The sequence below is a fragment of the Schistocerca piceifrons genome, chromosome 2 (genome assembly GCF_021461385.2).
Source record: "Schistocerca piceifrons isolate TAMUIC-IGC-003096 chromosome 2, iqSchPice1.1, whole genome shotgun sequence".
NCBI classification, from domain to species: Eukaryota; Metazoa; Arthropoda; class Insecta; order Orthoptera; family Acrididae; genus Schistocerca; species Schistocerca piceifrons.
Window position 1 is genome coordinate 437,641,915 of NC_060139.1, and position 22,316 is coordinate 437,664,230.

Below are 22,316 nucleotides of genomic sequence, written 5' to 3' on the forward strand. Positions count from 1 at the left end.
CAATTATAAACTACAGTAACATCTACCCTATTTAATACATTCACAAAATTTGCTTCAAAATATATAAAGACCTCATTTTGTTCTACATGGCATACACAGCTGCAGAATTTGGTTTCTTTATTCAACAAGTGCTTTAAAGCTCAAGAATCTGTTCTGAAAAGTATTAGTACATGAATAATAAAAGTAAAATAAATATTGCAATCCAGGTTTTTATTGGAATGTTTTCAGCTGCTCACAGAATAAGGAAAATATGATTAAATTTAACAAACTGTCAGCGACAGTGGTATTAGAAATGAAGCAAATGGGGTTTTTCAAGAAACCATCTTGGGTCTTATATGAAGTGATTCAGGGAATACATAGCAACTACAAACCAGAAAAGTAGACAGCTACTTACAGAATAGCAACAGTTCATACAAGCAATTATTTTGATTAGCATACTATTAATTACTTCAAAATTAATGGATCATAATTTCCTTTCTTAGCAGAGACAATAAATTAATTTATGTTTCTTAGTTTCAAAAATACAATGAAACTGTTATCTAATTCAGTCTTTCTGCACTGGTAATACCAATGCCTAATTTCGGCACAATGTAATGACAAAAACCCACCTGCTCAATTGCAGCAATTATGGCTTCTGATATGCTGAAGTGTGCATTCTCCCGATCAAGTTCTGCTGCTGGTCGGGCAAACTGAACAGAAGAAAGGAAACTGGTGATGCTTTGCCCTTGCTGGGGACGAGGAAAAAATCCAACAGTCATTGGAAGAACACTGCTACCACCATCTTCAATAAAACTTTTCTTGCAGTGCTGTCTATCACCAAGCCACTCGAAAGGGTAGTTAGGAACAGAGCCAGAAATCCCTGTTTTTCGTTTTCTTTGTAAATTTCGAGCAGATGGCATCCCTGAACTGTTGATCTCACTTTTCCTCCAGTGCCTAGATGGCAGATTTAGGTCAGATGGTCTTGCCTTGCAGGTTGTTGCAGTTTTGTTTGCTTTGCGTACGACTTCTGATGACTCAGCTAAATGCCTGTTAACATTTATTGTGTCAGAACTACTACTGCTGCTGGTACTACTTGCAATTGTTGAGCTTTCTACCAATGTGAGATTTTTTGGGATTGCTGTTTTAGGTTTTTTGAAGTTATTTGAACATCCCTTTGTCAGTTTTTTATTCAAACTTCTGGTTTGTTGTTTTGCAGATTGTTGCTTCCAATGTCCAGTTAACCTGTTGTCTGTCACACAAGAATCTGGTTCATGATCTGGTGTCGGTTCTGCTGAGTAATCTACCTGCAGCACACTTGGAGAAAGTTTAGAATATGCTTGGTGTCCTGATACATTTTCGATCATTTGGCCAATATTTGAACCTTGTAAATTTTCTTGGTCTAGCCGTGGATCATCTGCTGGACAGGGCAAAGGCACATGACTTCCAGAGGTACACTGGAAAAAAACTTTGTTCACATACAGTGATTTAGTGCTAGCTGAAAAACTTCTTTTGCATAGTGGTATTATAAATGTAGTTCCCAAAATATCTGGAAGACTTTTCCAACGCTTTAGTTTAGTATTACTATAAAACATCTCAGAGATATTATCGTCTGCAGTCCGAATGTCTTTATTTCTTTCAGTGTTTCCATTCTCGACATTTTCACTTTCTTGACATGAAATTATGGATTCTGTAGCTTCTTCACATGAATTTACTCTATCAGAATCATAACTGCATGTAGTGTCCTTCATCTCACTACTTGGTGCATTGTAATCTGCTTTGGCATATACTGATGTTGTATTAGCTTGATTGTCTTCTGAACATTGTTTTTTCCAACCCAACAAGTCACTGTGTGCAAAATGCCAAGTTTTATGTTGAGTTTCGGGAAATGATGAACATCTACGATGTGTCTTCTGGAACTCATTGTATGTCCATGTTGAGAGATACTGAAAGAGAATTAAAGTTTCAGTTTGAATAACTTGAAGTTAAAAATCCTATAACACCACAATAAAAAAATTAAACTGCTATGTTTTACATTATGGATGAAATCATGAACAAACAAAAATATAAGATGCAATTCATATAATAAAACCTGTAAGCCAATGATAATTCACTTACCAGCAAAACAAACATTTGTGATAACATTCAATATGGAAAATAAATTTACTAAAATATATATCTGTCAGACAGATATTTCATTATTTACCAACTTTGAAACAATTGTTTCAAGGTAAATCTTATACTCACTTCAGTTCTCAATAGAACATGAAATAAGAATTTGAGACCATACAATTTTAGAGAGAGGGGAAACATCTTATCCCACCACTCTCAGAAACCTGAAGATTTTTGTGAAAAGCAATTTAGGTGTGCAGATATTATTCTTAAGCAATTAAAAAAATTTTTAAATTAAAAAAAAAATTCACATGACCCTTTCACTGCTTTCCATTCTAGTTTTCAGTGTATCATTTCCAACCAAACAACACATTAAATACACAAATACGTTTATACTGTTCCCGATCAAATGATATGTTCTTATAGAAGTATTGGGTAACACACACCCCTCCTCCTTTCCACAACCAACTCCTCATCCCTCCCCCCCCTCCCCCAAAAAAAAAGAACGAACCTAGCCGAAGAGAGTGGATTTTTGTACATGTAGTACTATGATTTGCAGCTCCAAAAGTTAAGTAGTGACCAGCCACTCTGTATTTTAGTTTTCTGAATAGAATTTTCCTTTTTAAACAGTTAATGGATACTGGTTAATGAGTGTTAACTGATTGTACAATAACGAGTAACGCTTGTGAGCCAATAGCTGATGCCATTGATGAATTTAAATTATAAACTTCTTTGCTGAAGATAGTCTTCTTTTTTCCCAACTCAATTAGTCACTGTGTGCAAAATGCCAAATTTTATGTTGAGAGATACTGAAAGAGATGCGCCCTGCCATGAATCTCTCTTCTGCGCCACTCTCTTTGTCTTAGAGTAGAGTAGAGTAGAGTAGTAGAGTAGTAAAGTATCAAGTACAGTTATATCGATACCGATACTTTTCTACTCGATACTTTGCAATCGATTCTTTTACTCAATGAGTATTTCATGGTAGGTATCGAGTACTTTTTAGAGCTCAGACTGTTGACACTGGTGCGATGTGACTGGGGCGCCACAAAGATTAGGCTGGCAACACTGTCGCGATGCTACCAGCTATTTGAAATGCAAACAAAATACTATATGTCCGCACAGGGTACTTTGTGTTAGAAACATTAAACGAACAATTTGGATTTCTTGAAAATAAAAACAGGTTTGTTAGTTGTCAGTAAGTGGTTTGTGTGCACGCCTAGGATGGCGCCTGTGAAAAGTGAGCTGTGGAAGTATTACACTCGATTAAACACCAATGAAGTGAAATGCAAAATTTGCTTAAAAACCTTAAAATCATCAGGGAATACATCGAATATGAAGAAACATTTGCAAAAGCATCCCACAAGCACAATATCAAGGTAAATTTAGTAATATTCTTAGAATATTATACTTTTTAGATTTTTACTTTTTCTGAAACCAGTTCATTTTTATTTAGGGAAAAAAAAAACCTAAATCCTCATCTATCTGAGAATACAGGAAAAAGCACATGTCTGAGGTGTTCTACACTGGAAGTTTCTATTTTTTGTTTCCTAAAAAAAAAAAAAAATTCACTCGTTCTGTATTTTTCAGTGAAAAAGGAAATCTGGCCCTGGGACAAATGACAATCGAGTTACCACCAAAATGGCTGAAGATAAAAGAGCAACTACCATCATCGCCATCACCCAGTGAGCTTTTCGACATCGATGCCAGTTCTGGGGATAAGGTGTTCAACCCTGTGCAATCATCAGAGAATTCAACGGACGCAGAAAGCAGACCGTTTAACAAAAAGAAGCAATTTTCCATCGGAGAAAAAATAATACATAGAAAGCTATCGTATGCGGAGGGAGAGCGAACTCTCTGTTATGCAAATTGTTGCTTCATTTTATTTGTGTGTCCAAACGACCATTTGACATTGTTAAAGGTCGTGGATTTCAGAAATTGATGCGTCAGGTTTGTTCATCTTTTAAAATTCTGAGCATAGACACTCTTAAAGAAAATCTATACAGTTTCTACAGCATTATGCGATCGAAAATTGAACTGAAATTCAAAACTTTCAATCATATCTCGCTAACCTGTGATGTATGGACCGAGATAATGACTACCACTAGTTATTTAGGTGTCACTGCCCACTATTCCGATAACAATAAACTTACTTCACGCTGCATTGTTACTGTTGCGTTGGATCAACGGCATACAGCTGACTACATTTCTGAACAGATGCAAGAAATTTGTCGAGGCATGAATATCAAATCTGAGAAAATCACCACTATTATTACTGATAATGGTGCAAATATGGTAGCCGGTATTAATAAATTCATAGGTAGACGGAAACATTTATATTGTTTTGCCCATACCATTAATCTTATTGCTGAATCGACTATATCAATAAATGATTTTAATTTATTGTGTAATAAAGTAAGAGATGATGTTAAATATTTCAAGTCAAGTGTGACTCAAAGTGATTTATTAAGGCAAAAACAAACTGGAACAACTTTGAAGTTGATCTTAGATGTAAAGACTCATTGGAATTCTGTATATTATAAAAAAAAAATTAAAATATTAAGTGTCCTGTAATATTTTGTGTAATGTAATGTCTCATATAGACACCTTTTATTAACCGGACACGTTCCACATCAATACGAAGTGTCATGTTCATGATCTATGGAACAAGTACTGTACTAATCTAATCTAATCTAATCTATGCTTGAGAGGTATATCGAACTGGCTCCTTTCATGCATCAAATTTGCGAAAGCACCGCTTATTTTATCGGCCATAGAAATACAGAATATTAAAGATCTGCTTCAAGTTTCTAAAGAAATATCTGGAGAGCAGTATGTGACCATCAGTAAAATTATACTGATGATCAACTGTTTAAAAGCACAAATAGATGCTTTTAATCTGTCTAGTGACAGTGGGGCAGGAGCCCACAGAATCGAAGACATGAAACAGATTCAGCGCAGATTCAAAAACATCCATTTTCAAGACGCCAGAGCTTGTGCCTGAACAATATCTATGACAAGGCGATTGATAGCAAGAAATCCTGCCGCAACCAACATTGGTAGTGAGACAGATAGTGATTCATCGACCAACACATCTTATGACTTTTGGAGCCACTTCCTCGTTCATGAACCTGCAATCTTCAGTAAATCTGAAGGATGAAATGATGCTTATTTAGCAACATCCGTGTCACCTCTATCTACGAACCCATTTGAACAGTGGGAAGATGAAAAGTGTATTTCCACAATTATATAAGCTTGCTAAAGAATACCTGGCAATCCCAGCTACATCCATGCCTTCAGAAAGATTGTTTTCGAAGGCAGGCAGTACTATGTCTAAAACGCAAAATAGGCTATCACCAAAATGATTGGACAAACTTCTGTTTTTAAGGGATTGTACAGAGGAAGAATGGGAGGTTTGAAATATATAACCATAATTTGGATTTCATATTGTGAAATATTTTTACTAAATAAAGTGTTTGATTACTTGAAATATTGCTTATTATTTTCAGTGTCAAAACATTCATAGGGCTTGCAGTGTATCTTCTACATAGGTATGTATTATGCTGTACTGTGTCTTGTGCATTAGATTATTGCTTACCAATTGTATCTTACGACTAGATTGGAAGTTTTAAAGTTCATTTAAATTTCTCAAATCTCAAAATATGGATAGATGTTGCATTTGTATGAGATGAAGTACAAACTATACAAAAAAAACTTCATAGAAAATTTGAAAACATACCCAGAAGTATTGATACTTCCAATTTTTCTACAATGCTATTTTGTATACATTTGTATTTTGTTCAAAAAATCGATCAATACCAAAAGTATTGATACCTTGGGGTATCGATACTTCTGTGTTGATACTTTTATGAGTACGATACTTTTTGACCGATACTACTCATGAGTACAGTATCAATATGTTTCATTTGATACTGTGTCCCTACCCACAATCATTAGATTTTCATCTTCCCTTATGCATTGAATTAGACATTCAGTGTCCTCATATACTTTCTCTATCTCTTCATAATCTACCTGTGACATCGGAATGTACATACACCTGAACTATCACTGTTGATGCTGGTTTGCTGTTGTAACTGATGAGAACAACCCTATACCTGAATTGTTCACAGTAACTCCTTCTTTGCCCTACCATCCTACTCATAACAAATACTACACCTGTTATATTACTTTCTGCTGCTGTTGTTATTACCACATATTTTTCTGACCAGATATCCTTCACTGACACCCATTATATCTAGATAGAGCCTTTGCATTTCCCTTTTAAGATTTTTTAGCTTTACTGCTACGTTCAAACTTCTGACATCCCATGCCCCATTTTGTAGAAAGATATTCCTTCATTGGTTATTCTATCTTCTCTCTCATTGACACCTCCCCCTTGGCAGTCCATTCCCAGAGATCCAAATCGGGTACTACCATGGGACCTTATGCCAATGGAGACATGATTATGGCACTTTTCAATTACAGGCCCCATGTCCCGTGGATACATATTATGTGTCTTTAATACAGTGATTTCCATTTGCTTCAACATCCTCATGCCATTTATCACTGCTGACTCTTCCACCTTTTTGGGGTAGTTTCCCACCCCAAGGGTAAGAGAATGCCCTGAATCTCTGTCTGCTCCTCCACCTTCTTTGATGACAAGACTGTTGGCAGAATGAGGGTACCTCTGACGTCAGAAGTCTTCGACCACCATTGCTGACAATTTTTATTCAAAATTTAATCAGTAGCTAGATTGAAACCCAGGACCCAGACAATTTTGATTACTAGTAACAGACGCTACAACTAGACAATGTGTTCAGTACGTTATACATACCCCTCTCATCTTGGATCACCTATAAACATCTGTTGTCCGATTGACCTCAATGTTAAATCTATACTGAGCTTTATCACCTCTTATTACCTCATAACACTTATTCATTCAAGTGATCATGCTGTAAAACTTGCTACATCTGCCTTGGTACTACAATACAGTCCACTTCCAATGTTGTCAAAACAAAATCAAGGAGGCACTTAACAACTTTAAAACAAAAACTGAAAAATGCTTGAAAGAAAGTAATTTCTACAATATTTCAGAATTTCAAATCTGTTCTATGGATGACTTGAGATACTAAACTACTTCTAACTGTAAACTATTTTGTACTTACCTTAGCATGTCAATAGTTTATTTGATACTTCTGTACATTATTTTCTATGTACTGTAAAATTAAGAAATTCTAGCATATATTTTATGTGCCTTGTATTAGTATGTATACTGTAACCATGTCAACAAAATGTATTTGTACAATACATGTAAACTCCCTACGACAATAATGACTGCACAAACAAGCTCAAAAACAGATCAAAATAAATAAACAATCAAGCAAATAATTTGCAACACTTTTCATGCTAGTATGATCACTAATCAAGCTCCAGGAGTGAATTTCTGCATCAGTAACACCAAAATACCATGTTGCTGAGTAAATAGATACTCCGTTGATTATCTAAATCGCATAAATTCCCTGTCATAATAGCAACCTTTTGTAATTGTACTTATGCTGCACATTATCACTGATTTGCTTTTGCATTTTCTTAAAGTCCTTTTTTCTCCCTTTTCAACAATCTGCAAAAAATGTACTTCAAATTTCAGGAATATTCTTTAATGTACTAGAAATTCTAGGAACACTTCTGTATGCTCTGGAACTTTCTGCAATGTTTTTCATTACACTGGGATAAAAAGTGTGATGTTTTAGAAAGTTTTTAAATAATATTCATAGCTCTAAAACTGGAAATGAGAAGGAAAGATTCATCTCATCCATTAAGTCTCCCCTGACCCGGGTTTCTGGGCGACTTTCCCAACTGTATCCCTTTTCCTAAACCTCATCAGTCCTTTTTTTCACTCTTCTTCCTTCCCCTCCAACTTTTCTGCCAGAAGAAGGAGCAACTGGCTCTGAAAGCTTACATATGAAATACCTTTTATATGTGTGTTTTCCAGCCACTGCTTTGTGAATAGACTTTCTTTTTGATTTTATGTAGCCTACTGATTTCATTATTAGTATGTTGTGGCGTGCAATACGAGTACATGTCAGTATCACCACAGATGATTTCAGATCACTTGCCTCATCTGAAGGGGAATATCAAATGCCAATTCCAGCAGATCCTTGCGATCTACCATGCGACCTAGAGAAATGACGAAAGGCCAACATAATTACCTGTTGTTTCAGTCATCTATGAAAACTTATTGCATACCCAAACCACCAATTCATGAGTCGATCATTGCTGGATATCGGGTTCATGAAACACGTCAAGACTGGCCACCTAATGGCACTGCACTGCTTTCTGCATGCAGTTAAAGTTATTTTCATAATTTTGTTAGCAGTAAGGCACGAACTGCTTTCTACTGTAATCAGTGTAATGCAAATGTTAGTACTTTGACTGTAAATAGCTCTCTGTGGTAGCTATCGGCTGTTTATTCTTTCTAATGAAATGTCTGTGAATACTACACATCGTTAATTCTGTTATTCTTGTTGTTTTAGTGTGAAGTTCCTTTTTGTTCTTAAGTTCTGTAAATTATTAACTCCATCAATGACCTGATTAAAAACCATTTACATTCGTTGTATCTAGAGTGGGAGATTTATCAAGATGTGAGTAAATACAGATGCCATGACTGCAGTACTGGTTACTGTAATTATGTGATTTACCTGTATTATGAAATTGTTGGTAAGTACAATAAAATCTGTCGTTAGTAAAACTGAATAATTATCAATAGGCAAGCATTCTACCACCAATTGAAAGTTATTGACAAGGATTAACAGAGACTAAAGCCACAATGTCCCAGATACCTGGTATTAACTAATTATGATCTGGAGAGTATTATGAGCCAACACCACATTTTGCCCTCTTCTTTTCCTCATCATCATTGCCAACAACAACAACAAGACACGACATTATACACACATTCATTATAGTCATCTCCATAGGATGGTTATACTGAGTACTGTTGTTGTTGTTGTTGTTGTGGTCTTCAGTCCTGAGACTGGTTTGATGCAGCTCTCCATGCTAATCTATCCTGTGCAAGCTCCTTCATCTCCCAGTACCTACTGCAACCTACATCCTTCTGAATCTGCTTAGTGTACTCATCTCTTGGTCTCCCTCTACAGTTTTTACCCTCCACGCTGCTCCCCAATGCTAAATTTGTGATCCCTTGATGCCTCAGGACATGTCCTACCAACCGATCCCTTCTTCTAGTCAAGTTGTGCCACAAACTTCTCTTCTCCCCAATCCTATTCAATACCTCCTCATTAGTTACGTGATCTACCCACTTAATCTTCAACATTCTTCTGTAGCACCACATTTCGAAAGCTTCTATTCTCTTCTTGTCTAAACTATTTATTGTCCATGTTTCACTTCCATACATGGCTACACTCCATACAAATACTTTCAGAAACGACTTCCTGACACTTAAATCTATACTCGGTGCTAAAAAATTTCTCTGCTTCAGAAACGCTTTCCTTGCCATTGCCAGTCTACATTTTATATCCTCTCTACTTCGACCATCATCAGTTATTTTGCTCCCCAAATAGCAAAACTCCTTTACTACTTTAAGTGTCTCATTTCCTAATCTAATTCCCTCAGCATCACCTGACTTAATTCGACTACATTCCATTATCCTTGTTTTGCTTTTGTTGATGTTCATCTTATATCCTCCTTTCAAGACACTGTCCATTCCGTTCAACTGCTCTTCCAAGTCCTTTGCTGTCTCTGACAGAATTACAATGTCACCCGCGAACCTCAAAGTTTTTACTTCTTCTCCCTGGATTTTAATACCTACTCCAAATTTTTCTTTTGTTTCCTTTACTGCTTGCTCAATATACAGATTGAATAACATCGGGGAGAGGCTACATCCCTGTCTCACTCCCTTCCCAACCACTGCTTCCCTTTCATGCCCCTCGACTCTTATAACTGCCATCTGGTTTCTGTATAAATTGTAAATAGCCTTGCGCTCCCTGTATTTTACCCCTGCCACCTTTAGAATTTGAAAGAGAGTATTCCAGTTAACATTGTCAAAAGCTTTCTCTAAGTCTACAAATGCTAGAAATGTAGGTTTGCCTTTCCTTAATCTTTCTTCTAAGATACGTCGTAAGGTCAGTATTGCCTCACGTGTTCCAACATTTCTACGGAATCCAAACTGATCTTCCCCGAGGTTGGCTTCTACCAGTTTTTCCATTCGTCTGTAAATAATTCGTGTTAGTATCTTGCAGAAGTGACTTATTAAACTGATAGTTCGGTAATTTTCACATCTGTCAACACCTGCTTTCTTTGAGATTGGAATTATTATATTCTTCTTGAAGTCTGAGGGTATTTCGCCTGTCTCGTACATCTTTCTCACCAGATGGTAGAGTTTTGTCAGGACTGGCTCTCCCAAGGCCGTCAGTAGTTCTAATGGAATGTTGTCTACTCCCGGGGCCTTGTTTCGACTCAGGTCTTTCAGTGCTCTGTCAAACTCTTCATGCAGTATCTTATCTCCCATTTCATCTTCACCTACATCCTCTTCCATTTCCATAATATTGTCCTCAAGTACATCGCCCTTGTATAGACCCTATATATATATACTCCTTCCACCTTTTTGCTTTCCCTTCTTTGCTTAGAACTGGGTTTCCATCTGAGCTCTTGATATTCATACAAGTGGCTCTCTTTTCTCCAAAGGTCTCTTTAATTTTCCTGTAGGCTGTATCTATCTTACCCCTAGTGAGAAAAGCCTCTACATCCTTACATCTGTCCTCTAGCCATGCCTGCTAAGCCATTTTGCACTTCCTGTCGATCTCATTTTTGAGACGTTTGTATTTCTTTTTGCCTGCTTCGTTTACTGCATTTTTGTATTTTCTCCTTTCATCAATTAAAGTCAGTATCTCTTCTGTTACCCAAGGATTTCTATTAGCCCTCGTCTTTCTACCTACTTGATCCTCTGCTGCCTTCACTACTACATCCCTCAGAGCTACCCATTCTTCTTCTACTGTATTTCTTTCCCCCATTCCTGTCAATTGTTCCCTTATGCTGTCCCTGAAACTCTGTACAACCTCTGGTTTAGTCAGTTTATCCAGGTCCATCTCCTTAAAATCCCACATTTTTGCAATTTCTTCAGTTTTAATCTACAGTTCATAACCAATAGATTGTGGTTAGAGTCCACATCTGCCCCTGGAAATGTCCTACAATTTAAAACCTGGTTCCTAAATCTCTGTCTTACCATTATATAATCGATCTGATACCTTTTAGTATCTCCAGGATTCTTCCACGTATACAATCTTCTTTTATGATTCTTTAACCAAGTGTTAGCTATAATTAAGTTATGCTCTGTGCAAAATTCTAACAGACAGCTTCCTCTTTCATTTCTTAGCCCCAATCCATAGTCACCTACTATGTTTCCTTCTCTCCCTTTTCCTACTCTCGCATTCCAGTCACCCATGACTATTAAATTTTCATCTCCCTTCACAACCTCAATAATTTCTTTTATCTCATCATACATTTCTTCAATTTCTTCGTCATCTGCAGAGCTAGTTGGCATATAAACTTGTACTACTGTAGTAGGCATGGGCTTCGTGTCTATCTTGGCCACTATAATACGTTCACTATGCTGTTTGTAGTAGCTTACCCACACTCCTACTTTTTTATTCATTATTAAACCTACACCTGCATTACCCCTATTTGATTTTGTATTTATAACCCTGTATTCACCTGACCAGAAGTCTTGTTCCTCCTGCCACCGAACTTCACTAATTCCCACTGTATCTAACTTCAGCCTATCCATTTCCCTTTTTAAATTTTCTAACCTACCTGCCTGATTAAGGGATCTGACATTCCACGCTCTGATCCGTAGAATGCCAGTTTTCTTTCTCCTGATAACGACATCCTCTTGAGTAGTCCCCGCCCGAAGATCCGAATGGGGGACTACTTTCCCTCCGGAATATTTTACCCAAGAGGACGCCATCATCATTTAACCATACAGTAAAGCTGCATGCCCTCGGGAAAAATTATGGCTGTAGTTTCCCCTTGCTTTCAGCTGTTCGCAGTACCCCAACAGCAAGGCCATTTTGGTTAATGTTACAAGGCCAGATCAGTCAATCATCCAGACTGTTGCCCCTGCAACTACTGAAAAGGCTGCTGCCCCTCTTCAGGAACCACATGTTTGTCTGGCCTCTCAACAGATACCCCTCTGTTGCGATTGCACCTACAGTACGGCTATCTGTATCGTTGAAGCACGCAAGCCTCCCCACCAATGGCAAGGTCCATGGTTCATGGGGGGGACTGAGTACTAGTTTCACTGAAAAATGGACTTGGGTACTTCTCTTTAGCATGGCTGGAGGCAGTGCATGAGAACAGAGGAGTGGATTGGGAGGGGGAGACTGGAGAAGAGAGAGTGATTGCGTGCAGAATGAGTGAGGTTAGGGTCATGGGGCACGGATGGAAGCAGGTGTGGGGCAGAGGCTTACAGAGACTGAGGCCAGGAGGACTACTGGGTTTCAATGACTACTTCCAAATCTAAGCCATCTCATTCCTTACTCCAAAGACTAAAGTCTCTGTTTTTTTTTAGTATGACCTCCAGTTTATTCTTTTGATTTTCGTTCTATTTGCTGTTTCTGACTTTTGCTTGTATTTGGCTTTGATCATGTTTCATCAGTTATATCATTATCTGTGAAGTGCACTGTGCAGATAAATACTGTCTCATAACATATATTGTAGTTGTTGCTACTTCCAATTGCTTCCCTGCAACTGAATGTCTCACAATTCATGGTTTTCAACTCTGGCTGACGATAACTGGGCACTATTCTTCTGACTCAAATATTGTTAAAAAATCAGATCTGGCGAATCTGGAATGTTACGTTAGCGGAATTTAGAATCACCATGAACCATTACCTCACCAATGTGGGGTGCCTTGCGAGCCTCTACACTGTAGATAGCCATATCACAGGTACAACCACAATGGAGAAAGATATGTGGAGAGGTCAGACTAACATGTGGTGCCTGATGAGGGTAGCAGCCTTTTCAGTGGTTGTGGGGGGCAACAGTCTGGATGATTGAATGATCTAGTCTTCTAAATTAGCAGCATTATTTTACTGTACTTGCACTGCAAATGGCTGAAAGTAAGGAGGATTTACAGCTAAGTTCTATTTTTCCCTTGGGTTTGCTGCTCTACTATATGTCTTAACATGGCATTCGCATGGGAAGAATACTCCAGAGATAAAATAGCCCTCCACTTGTATCTCCGCAAAAAGACTACTCACTGTGATGTCATCACCAAGAAAACCAAGAATGGCATTTAATGATCTTTCCTTTGTGTGGGACCACAGACACACAGAAATTTCTGAAAGAAATTTCCGCTATTTGATTGTTAATTGTTGATTTATTTGCACAGTAACAATTTCACTTTGCAGCCATTTTCAAGTGAATGATGAAATGTTAAAATGTCTGTCCTGCCTGTGACATGTCATCGTAAAAGGAAAAACATATTTCTAGTCTTATAGATCAACTGTCATATTACAGGATACAAGTACATATTCAGGATACATAATATTGCTGACATTGTGCACAATGAGAAACCATTAACATACAGTATAGCATATTTAACAGCAAATATATTTCTGTGACCTGCATTCATCACTTCTGTCCATCAGCAGAACTATTTAACAGCAAATACATTCCTGTCACATTGTGACCTGCATTCATCACTTCTGTTCATCAATTGAAGTGACGACTGCAGGTCACAAGAATATATTTGCTGTTCAATATGCCATACTGCGTGTTAATGGTTTTTCGTTGTGCACAATGTCAGCAATGTTATGTATCCTGGATATGTATCTGTATCCTGCAATACTACGGCTGATCTATAACACCAGAAATATGTTTTTTCGATGATGACATATCACAGACAGGTCAGACATATTTTAACATTTCAACAAGCACTTAAGAATGGTTACAAAGTCGAAATCATAATTGTGAAAAATAAATGAACAATGAACAGTAAATTGGCATAAATTTCTTTTTTTAAGAAAAAAAATTATATTCCTTAATTTGGTATGTAGGTTAGAGAATGTAAAAATGAAAATGAGTAGGTTAAAGTTAGATATAGGGGGAATTTGTGAAGTGCAGTGGTAGGAAGAATAGGACTTTTGGTCAGGTCCGTACAGAGCTATCAACACAAATTCAGACAGGGACAATGCAGGATTAGTCCTGATAACGAATAAGAAAATAGGAATGCAGGCAAGCTACTGTACGCAGCGTAGTGAACATATTACGGTAGCCAATGCCCAGAACAGTACGACTATTTTACATGTCAACTAGCTCCACAGATGATGATGATGATGAGATTGAAAAAAGGATGTATGATACGACAAAGGAAATTACACAGAAACTTGAACCAGACGAAAATTTAATTGTGACGAGTGGCTGGAATTCAATATGACGAAAAGGAACAGAATGAAAAATTGTAGGAGAAGATGGGCTGTAGGAAAGGAAAGAAAAAGGAAGATGCCTGATAAAATTTTGTACAGAGTATAATTTAATCAAAGCTAAAATTTGGTTTAACACTTAGGTACCGACGCCCGTAAAAATACGGGCGTGCGCGACCTGCCCGAAAGTCTGGCGCCCATAATTTTACGGGCACGTGTTCTCGTTCTTCCCCTTCTTTCCTTTGTGTGTTCTTACGGCTCCTGCTTGTCTGGGATGCACTGCATGGACTGTAGTTCGAGTATTGGTCACTAGATAGTGCGGGCATGCTGTGGAATGGTGTGCTTCCCTTTTTATTTGTCGGGTTTTGTAAGCAGCGATTTTTTCCCGCGCGGTCTCAGTAGCGTCGACATGGTGAAGGGTGGCTTGACGGACGAAGAAATTGATCGTGAGTTATATCGTGGTTTAGAAGAAATTGACATTGATTTGTCACAGGAAGATATTGTAGATGACTCTGAAGATGATGTGGACTATGTTCAAGAAGAAGTGTCTGGCAGTTCAGGTAAAGAATTCTGACAACAAAACATCTATAATTTTTGCTCAGATTTTCACTGAAAAAACTCTCAGTATGTAATTATAATTTTATTTGCAAATACTACTCTTCTGATAGGCTCAGAAGAGGAGGGCAAGTGTCCAAGCACTTCAGCAGCAATTAATCCCGTCGATATTGTGCCTGAAGAACGGGTGAGACTAATGGCAAAGGGAAGCCGAGACGTGCACGCCGCACCGATTCTGAGGAAGATTGGACGACTACTGATCATGCACCAGATATCAATCTATTCTCAGGACAATTTGGAATATGCAATGTTGTCAGTTTAGACCAGAACAGTGCACCTCTAGAATTTTTTTCATGTTTCCTGACAGACAGTATGATGAAACATATAAAGGAACAAACTAATCTGTATGCGCAACAATGCATCAGGAAATTACGAAGCACAAATTCCCTTTCACCCACCTGCTCATTATCAAAGTAGAAAGGAGTTACACTTATGGAAATAAGGAAGTTTCTGGCAAAGTGTGTCGAAAAGACACAAGCAACCAGTGTAGTGAATGTAAAGTAGCATTGTGCAAATTGCCGCGCTTCAAAATTTACCACACAAAGAGCAAAATTGCGTCCTAAAATAGTTACAGGTGGTTACTGTAGATAAGACATACTGTATCCATCACAATTACAATTTTTGTGTAAAATAAAAAAATTTCCTTCTAGAAAATACAGTGAATATACCTTTGACCAATTTTTCCTTTTTTCAAAAACAATGTTATAACAATAACGCTTGTCAAAAGTATGTATTAATTCAAGAGAAAGGTATTATATATGGTTTTAAACAAGAAAGTCTAGGTTTTTCAATAAGAGTAATTTTATTGCTATAACTGAAACCTTTCATGAGTTGTAGTAGTTTAAAATATGTTAAAATCAGCCAGTCTTTATGGTAGACACCCGCGCGCAATGGCTCAGGACCCAAAGTGTTAAGAATAATGAAAGAAGATCATACATGTGGAAGAGACTCGGGAACACTGGAAGGTTGCAGATTATATAATGGTAGAACAGAGATTTCAAAACAGATTTTAAACTGTAAGACATTTCGGGGGGCATATGTGGATTCTGATCATAATTTAATGGTTTAATCAGAGACCTTCTCAAGTCTCAAACATCTATATGTTCTATATGTCTATATGCAGACTGAAGTGATGAATGAATGTTTGTATCAAGACCAGGACCAGGATTTGAACGTGGGTCTCCACTCAGTAGGCAGATGTGCTAACCACTACACCAACCTGGCACAGCGACTTCGCACAACTGCACAAAACTACCCTAGCATGCCTCCCTCCTCAACCCATATTCCCACTCATGTCTCAACCTGCTTAGAATTCCCTCTAAACTTGAACAGCATTGCAGAAGCTCTCTAACTGTATTGGAATAGCACATCAGCATCAAATGAAATGGCGAATCCTGCCTGAAACCCAAGCATAGATGTATTAACCAAATTCCAGGCAGTTGGAGAGCCTCTGCAATGCTGTTCGAATTTAGGATGAATATCAAGTGAGCTGAGGTGAGAATGGGAACTTGGGTTGAGGGGGAAGGCATGCTAGGGTAGTCCACACAGTTGTGTATAGCAACTGTACTAGGGTGGCATAGTGGTTATCGCATCTGCGAATGAGCAGGAGACCCAGGTTGGAATCCTCGCCTTGGAACAATTTTTCATTCATTGTTTCAATCTGCGTACATAGATCATAATTTACTGGTTATGAATTGCAAACCAAAACTAAAGAAATTGGAAAATGGCCCCTGGAGTAGATGATATTCCCTCAGAATTATTGAAATCCTCAAGAGAGCCAGCCATGACAAAATTATTCCACCTTGTATGTAACAAATATGAGACAGGCAAAATATGCTCAGACTTCAAGAAGAAAGTAACAATTCCAATTTCAAAGAAGGCAGGTGCTAACACGCGAATACTATAGTTTTAACTTAGCGCTATAGTTTTAACTTAGCGCGATCCGCTGGAAATACCTGCATCCGGTGCCGCCATTGCCATCATGGTTGTAAAACACTGACACAAACTATTTACAGAAAAATGGGAAAACTGGTAGAGGCCTATGTAGGGGAAGATTAGTTTGGGTTCAGGAGAAATGTCGACAAGTGAGGCACTACTGACCCTACAACTTATCCTGACTGATAGGTTGAAGAAAAAAGCAAACCTTTGTTTATAGTATTTGTAGATTTAAAGAGAGATTTTAACAGTGTGTGAACTGGACTACACTCTTAAATTTTGAAAGTGACAGGGATAAAACACAGGGAGTGAAAAGTTATTTAATAGTTGTACAGAAACCAGACTAAGGACATGAAAATGAAGCCATAGTTGAGAAGGGAGTGAGACAGGGTTGTAGTTTATCCCTGATGTTATTCAATCTGTACATTGAACAAGCTTTGAAAGGAACAAGGAGAAATTTGGAAAATGAGTTAAAGCTCAGGGAGAAATAAAAACTTTACAGTTTGCCAGTGAAATTTTAATTCTATCAGAGACAGCAATGGATTTGAAACAGGAGTACAACTGAATGAATAGTGTCTTGAGTAGATAAGAGTAACATCAGTAAAAGCAAAGCAAGGGTAATGGAATGTAACTTATGCAAGGCAGAATATGAAATGCAGACTGACAATAACAAGAAAAGCATTTCTGAAAAAGAGGACTTTGTTAATATCTAATACAAACTTAAGTGATAAGAAGCTTTTCATAGGGTGTTTTTCTGGAAAGTAGCATTGTACGGAAGTGAAATATGGGTGATAGGCAACTGAGTCAAGAAGAAACTTTTGAAATATGGTGCTATAGAATAATGCTGACTAACAAATGATAAGGTACTGAAATGGGCAAAAAGAAATTTGTGATACAACTTGACTAAACAAGGGATCAGCTGACAGCATACGTCATGAGGGACCAAAGAACTGTTAGTTTGGCAATGGGAGAAAGTCTGGGTGTAAAATCTGTAGAGAGAGAACAAGGCTTGAATACAATAAGTAGGTTCAAATAGGTGTAGGTGTAGTAGTTATGCAGAGATAAGAGGCTTGCAGGATAGATTAGTGTGGAGAGCTGCATCAGACCGAAAACAACAACAACAACAACAACAACATAATCACTAATCAATGAGTAATATAGAACTTACTAAGCTAAGACTTACCAAACATGGATCTATCTCTGCGAGTAATGAAGGCTGATTCTGCTCCACAGCTCTCAAACAAATAAGTGTTGCTTCTCCATACTTTTCCTGACAAAGATAGGCCGTCTTTTCAAAGCATGATAATAAATGTTCTCTGTCTGACAGAAGCCATGACAGTTTTTGAGATAATGTATGGCCTTCCAAGCTGAAAAGAAATAAAATAAAAATAAATTAAAAGTGCTAACTAACATATTTGTGGAAAGTCCTGGGTGGAATACAAGCAATGGTAGAAATAAAGTTAAAGACTTCAAGAAATACGAAACAAACTGTTGCTAGGCTTTTGGACACCGCCCTTAATGGGAGCTAAACACACACACACACACACACACACACACACACACACAGCTGCACTTTGGAGCTGCAACACTGACACGATAGTGTGTGTGTGTGTGTGTGTGTGTGCGTGCGTGTTTTTCTGTATTAATTAGACTCTGATGAAGGGCAATGACCAAAGGCTGGGCAATATTTTCAGTCTTGCTTGTGTTTCTTGAAGTTTCCCCAACAGATAAAATATTCCATCATCTTTCAGCAATGCATCTTGGCCAATGAAGTTTTCTGTAACTTATGGGAAATAGTAGTGTGTTTAGATTACAATTGTTATTACTTTGAAATTATGAACTACTGCTTCTTAATCCAACATTCTGACAAATTGTGTAGTAATTCTTGAATGTGGACTTCTGTGCCACTGAAACTTCTCTTCCACTGGAAGCTCCAGACTTTTGTCAAGTTTTGACTGCCTACTAAAGAACAGTAAGCACTTCTTCATAAATATGCTTATGTTGCTCTGTAAGTTACAATAAGATAACACTTTATATCAAAGAGTGAACATACACTGATCTGACAATGATTCCGTAAGATTTTCACTTATTACAGTTTTGTACAAAACTGACTGTTTAGCTTTGCCTCCTTTCCGTCATGTCACTTCCAATGTGATGGTACGCGCTGCTTAATAGCATGTCCCACTTCTCCAGCCTGGGACACGGCTGCAAGGTTTACACGGCTGCATGGTTTAACTGCTCCACCAGTAGTTACCACAAACACATAGCAAAATTACCATTGTCGTCCCATCTTCGAAATGCATGACATCCATTATGGCCAGTTTATGTGAACAAATGGCACAACAGTTTAAAATTTTAAACAAAGTAAGTATACGCTAATTCATGATGGCGATTCCTGCAGGCCAAAGCAGAACGGGGACTGCACTGTTGCTGGTTCCAAGTAACAGTTGCAGTACATGCATACATGTGTTTTGTGCTTGAAGAAAGCGTGTACCTGTAAATTATGTCTCTTCCTTGGTTATGTAAAATTTGTTGCTCACCAAGATCACGGCCATGACCATGACTATGGCCACCATCACCTTTGCTGACTGCTCACAACAGTTGGAATAATAATTCATTAAATGACTTGCTAAAATCATGTTTAATGTTTGCATTTAATACAACATTCACAGTAGATAGCTCAGAACACTACTGACACTCATTGGCTGTTGCAGAATGCATGATGCAGTTGTGCAGAACAACAAGAGACTCAACTGCCATTGTTCATGACTCTAGCTACAACAACAAACAACAGATTGCCACCCACCATATAGGGGAGATGTGGAATTGCTGACAGACACAACAAAAAGACTACTAAACATGTAAGCTTTTAATGAAAAGGCTTTCTAAAGTAGACAACACACACATTCACGCAAGCACAACTCACACACACACATGGGTGGCTGGTTGGTTTAATGATTAAACTGAAACAGGCAAGTCAACAAAACTACACACCAAAGAAGAGCCTAGTGTCTGAAACTCAAGGGGAAAAAACCCAATGTCTACCGAAGGTCAAAAAAGCTTAGAGAAAGGAGCTATGGAAAGAAAAGAGGGGTAAGGAGAGAGAAAGGCGAGTGAGGTGTCCCATCCAGGGAGCAGTTGGAGGCCCGTAAAGGCAGAAAGTGTGATGAGGGACATATCATCCCCCCCCCCCCCCCAACACACACACACACACACACACACACACACACACACACACACACACACACACACACACACTCTTTCCAGAGGTGCCCCACTCATCAATACCCAGAAAAGACTGTTGACACAGACACAACAAGAGAAGTACAGGAAAACAAATGAACACCAAGTCAAACAGAACATGCAAGAAGCAGAAATAAGAGCAAAAGAGTGGGTAGGATGGGAGCTGGAGTGGACTATAAAGCTCAGACAGTCGCTGCCTGTTTGGAGCAGAGGACGCAACAGGGCCTCCTGCAAACCCTTCAATGGGCCAACAAGGCTTCGGCACCCTCCCTTACAGAGAGTGGTACAAACTCCTTCAAAAATAAAATGTAAAATCAGGTCAGCCGCTGAGACATCATCCGCTAACATCAGGGGTAGCAAGTCAGGAAGATGAAGAGTCCACTGCTGGGCGGCGAGGTTAGGGCAGTCCAGCAAAATTTGGAACCCCATCAAACGGGCACTATAATAACAGTGGGATGGATCCTCATGACAGAGATGATGACCATGAGTCAGCCATACCTGGCAAAGGATGACGGAGCCCTCACAAGAGGCCTGCATGGAGAACTTAATGGCATAATATACTTCTCGAGACGCGGGTTGCCAATAACCAATTGGACCAGCCTGTCAGCGAGTTCATTCTCTGGGATCTCAACATGACACACGGTCCAGACAAAGACCGCCTAGTGACCACATTGTTTGAGGGTAAAAAAGGAATCCTGGATAGTCAGGACCAAGGAATGATGAGTGTAACACTGGTCAAGAGCTTGTAAACTGTACACAGAGTCACTACAGTTGAGGAAGGACTGAGTGGTGAAGGAACGAATGTGGTCAAGAGCATGAGAGATGGCTACTAACTCTGCAGTGAAAACACTGCAGCCATCCAGCAAGGGGTGGAAATCATTACATTGTGCATGAATGTAAGCAAAGCCAGTGTGACTGGCACAATCGAGCCATCAGTATAGATTAATTCTGAACCCCAAAACATGCCAACAATGGAGAAGAACTGGCAGTAGACAGCTGCAGGATGAGCTGAGTCTTTCAGATCTTGTGAAAGGTCAAGGCAGAGCTGTCACCGGGAGATGCACCATGAAGCCATACTGTGAGCAGGCCCGGAGAAGAATTGGTAGAGGGGAAAGCTGGAGTTCAGTAATATCTGGAAAGGGGAGATAGTAGTTCAGTTGCACCAGGAGCAATGGATGCATAACACATAGGCAATCAACTGTTTAGGCACGCACTGGTGGAACCCCTGCCTCTGTTAGGAAACTGATCGTGAGGCTAGTCCAAAAGGTACCAGTTGCTGGTCGTACCTCACAATGGCATATTGGGTCCAGTATCTGTAATTTTGGAGGTATGTCTAGCCATATGAGAGATTCCCATAATCTAGGTGGGACTGGATCAATGCTTTGTAGAGCTGTATCAGAGTATAGTGGTCCACACATCAGTCAGTGCCGCTAAGGCACTGAAGAGCACTGAGGTGTGATCAACATGTTTGCTTTAGTTAATGAAGATGGGGAAGCCATGTCAACCGGGCATCAAAGACCAGTCCCAAAAAATAGTAAGAGTCCACCACATTGAGCGAATGGCCATCAAGGTACAGATCGTTATGGGAATGGACTGTATGGCAATGACAGGATTGTTGCATAATGCAGATCTTGACAGTTGAAAAATGGAAGCCTTAAGTGAAAGCAAAAGAATGTGATCTGTGTATTGCTCCTTGCAGTCTGTGTTCAGCAAAGTCCACTGTGGACAAATAAAAATAAATGTAAAAATTGTCAGCATAAGAAGAGGGGGTACCGTAGGCCTTGCACCCATCACCATAGCATTGATTGCCATTAAAAACAGAGGGACACTCAAAACAGAACCCTGCAGAATCCCAATCTCCTGCAGATGGAAATTGCTATGGGAGGCACCAACCTGTCTCTGAAAATTGCAACATGAAGAAAAGTTCTGGGTAAAAATCTGAAGAGGGTCACAGACGCCTCACTCAAGTAAGGTAGCAATGATGTGGCGTCACGATGC

General features: G+C 38.7%; 1 protein-coding gene across 3 annotated transcripts in view; it reads right to left on the reverse strand.

Annotated features, from left to right (window-relative positions):
• The window catches only part of LOC124774465 (run domain Beclin-1-interacting and cysteine-rich domain-containing protein), a 201,799-nt gene that overhangs the window by 90,886 nt on the left and 88,597 nt on the right, over window positions 1–22,316 (reverse strand). For all 3 annotated transcript variants that reach the window (XM_047249484.1, XM_047249482.1, XM_047249483.1), the window contains exons 4-5: window positions 18,259–18,442; window positions 609–1,922 (exon numbers count right to left, since the gene is read on the reverse strand). In XM_047249484.1, the coding sequence (XP_047105440.1) occupies window positions 609–1,922; window positions 18,259–18,442 (1,498 nt within the window). The remainder of the gene's footprint in view (window positions 1–608; window positions 1,923–18,258; window positions 18,443–22,316) is intronic.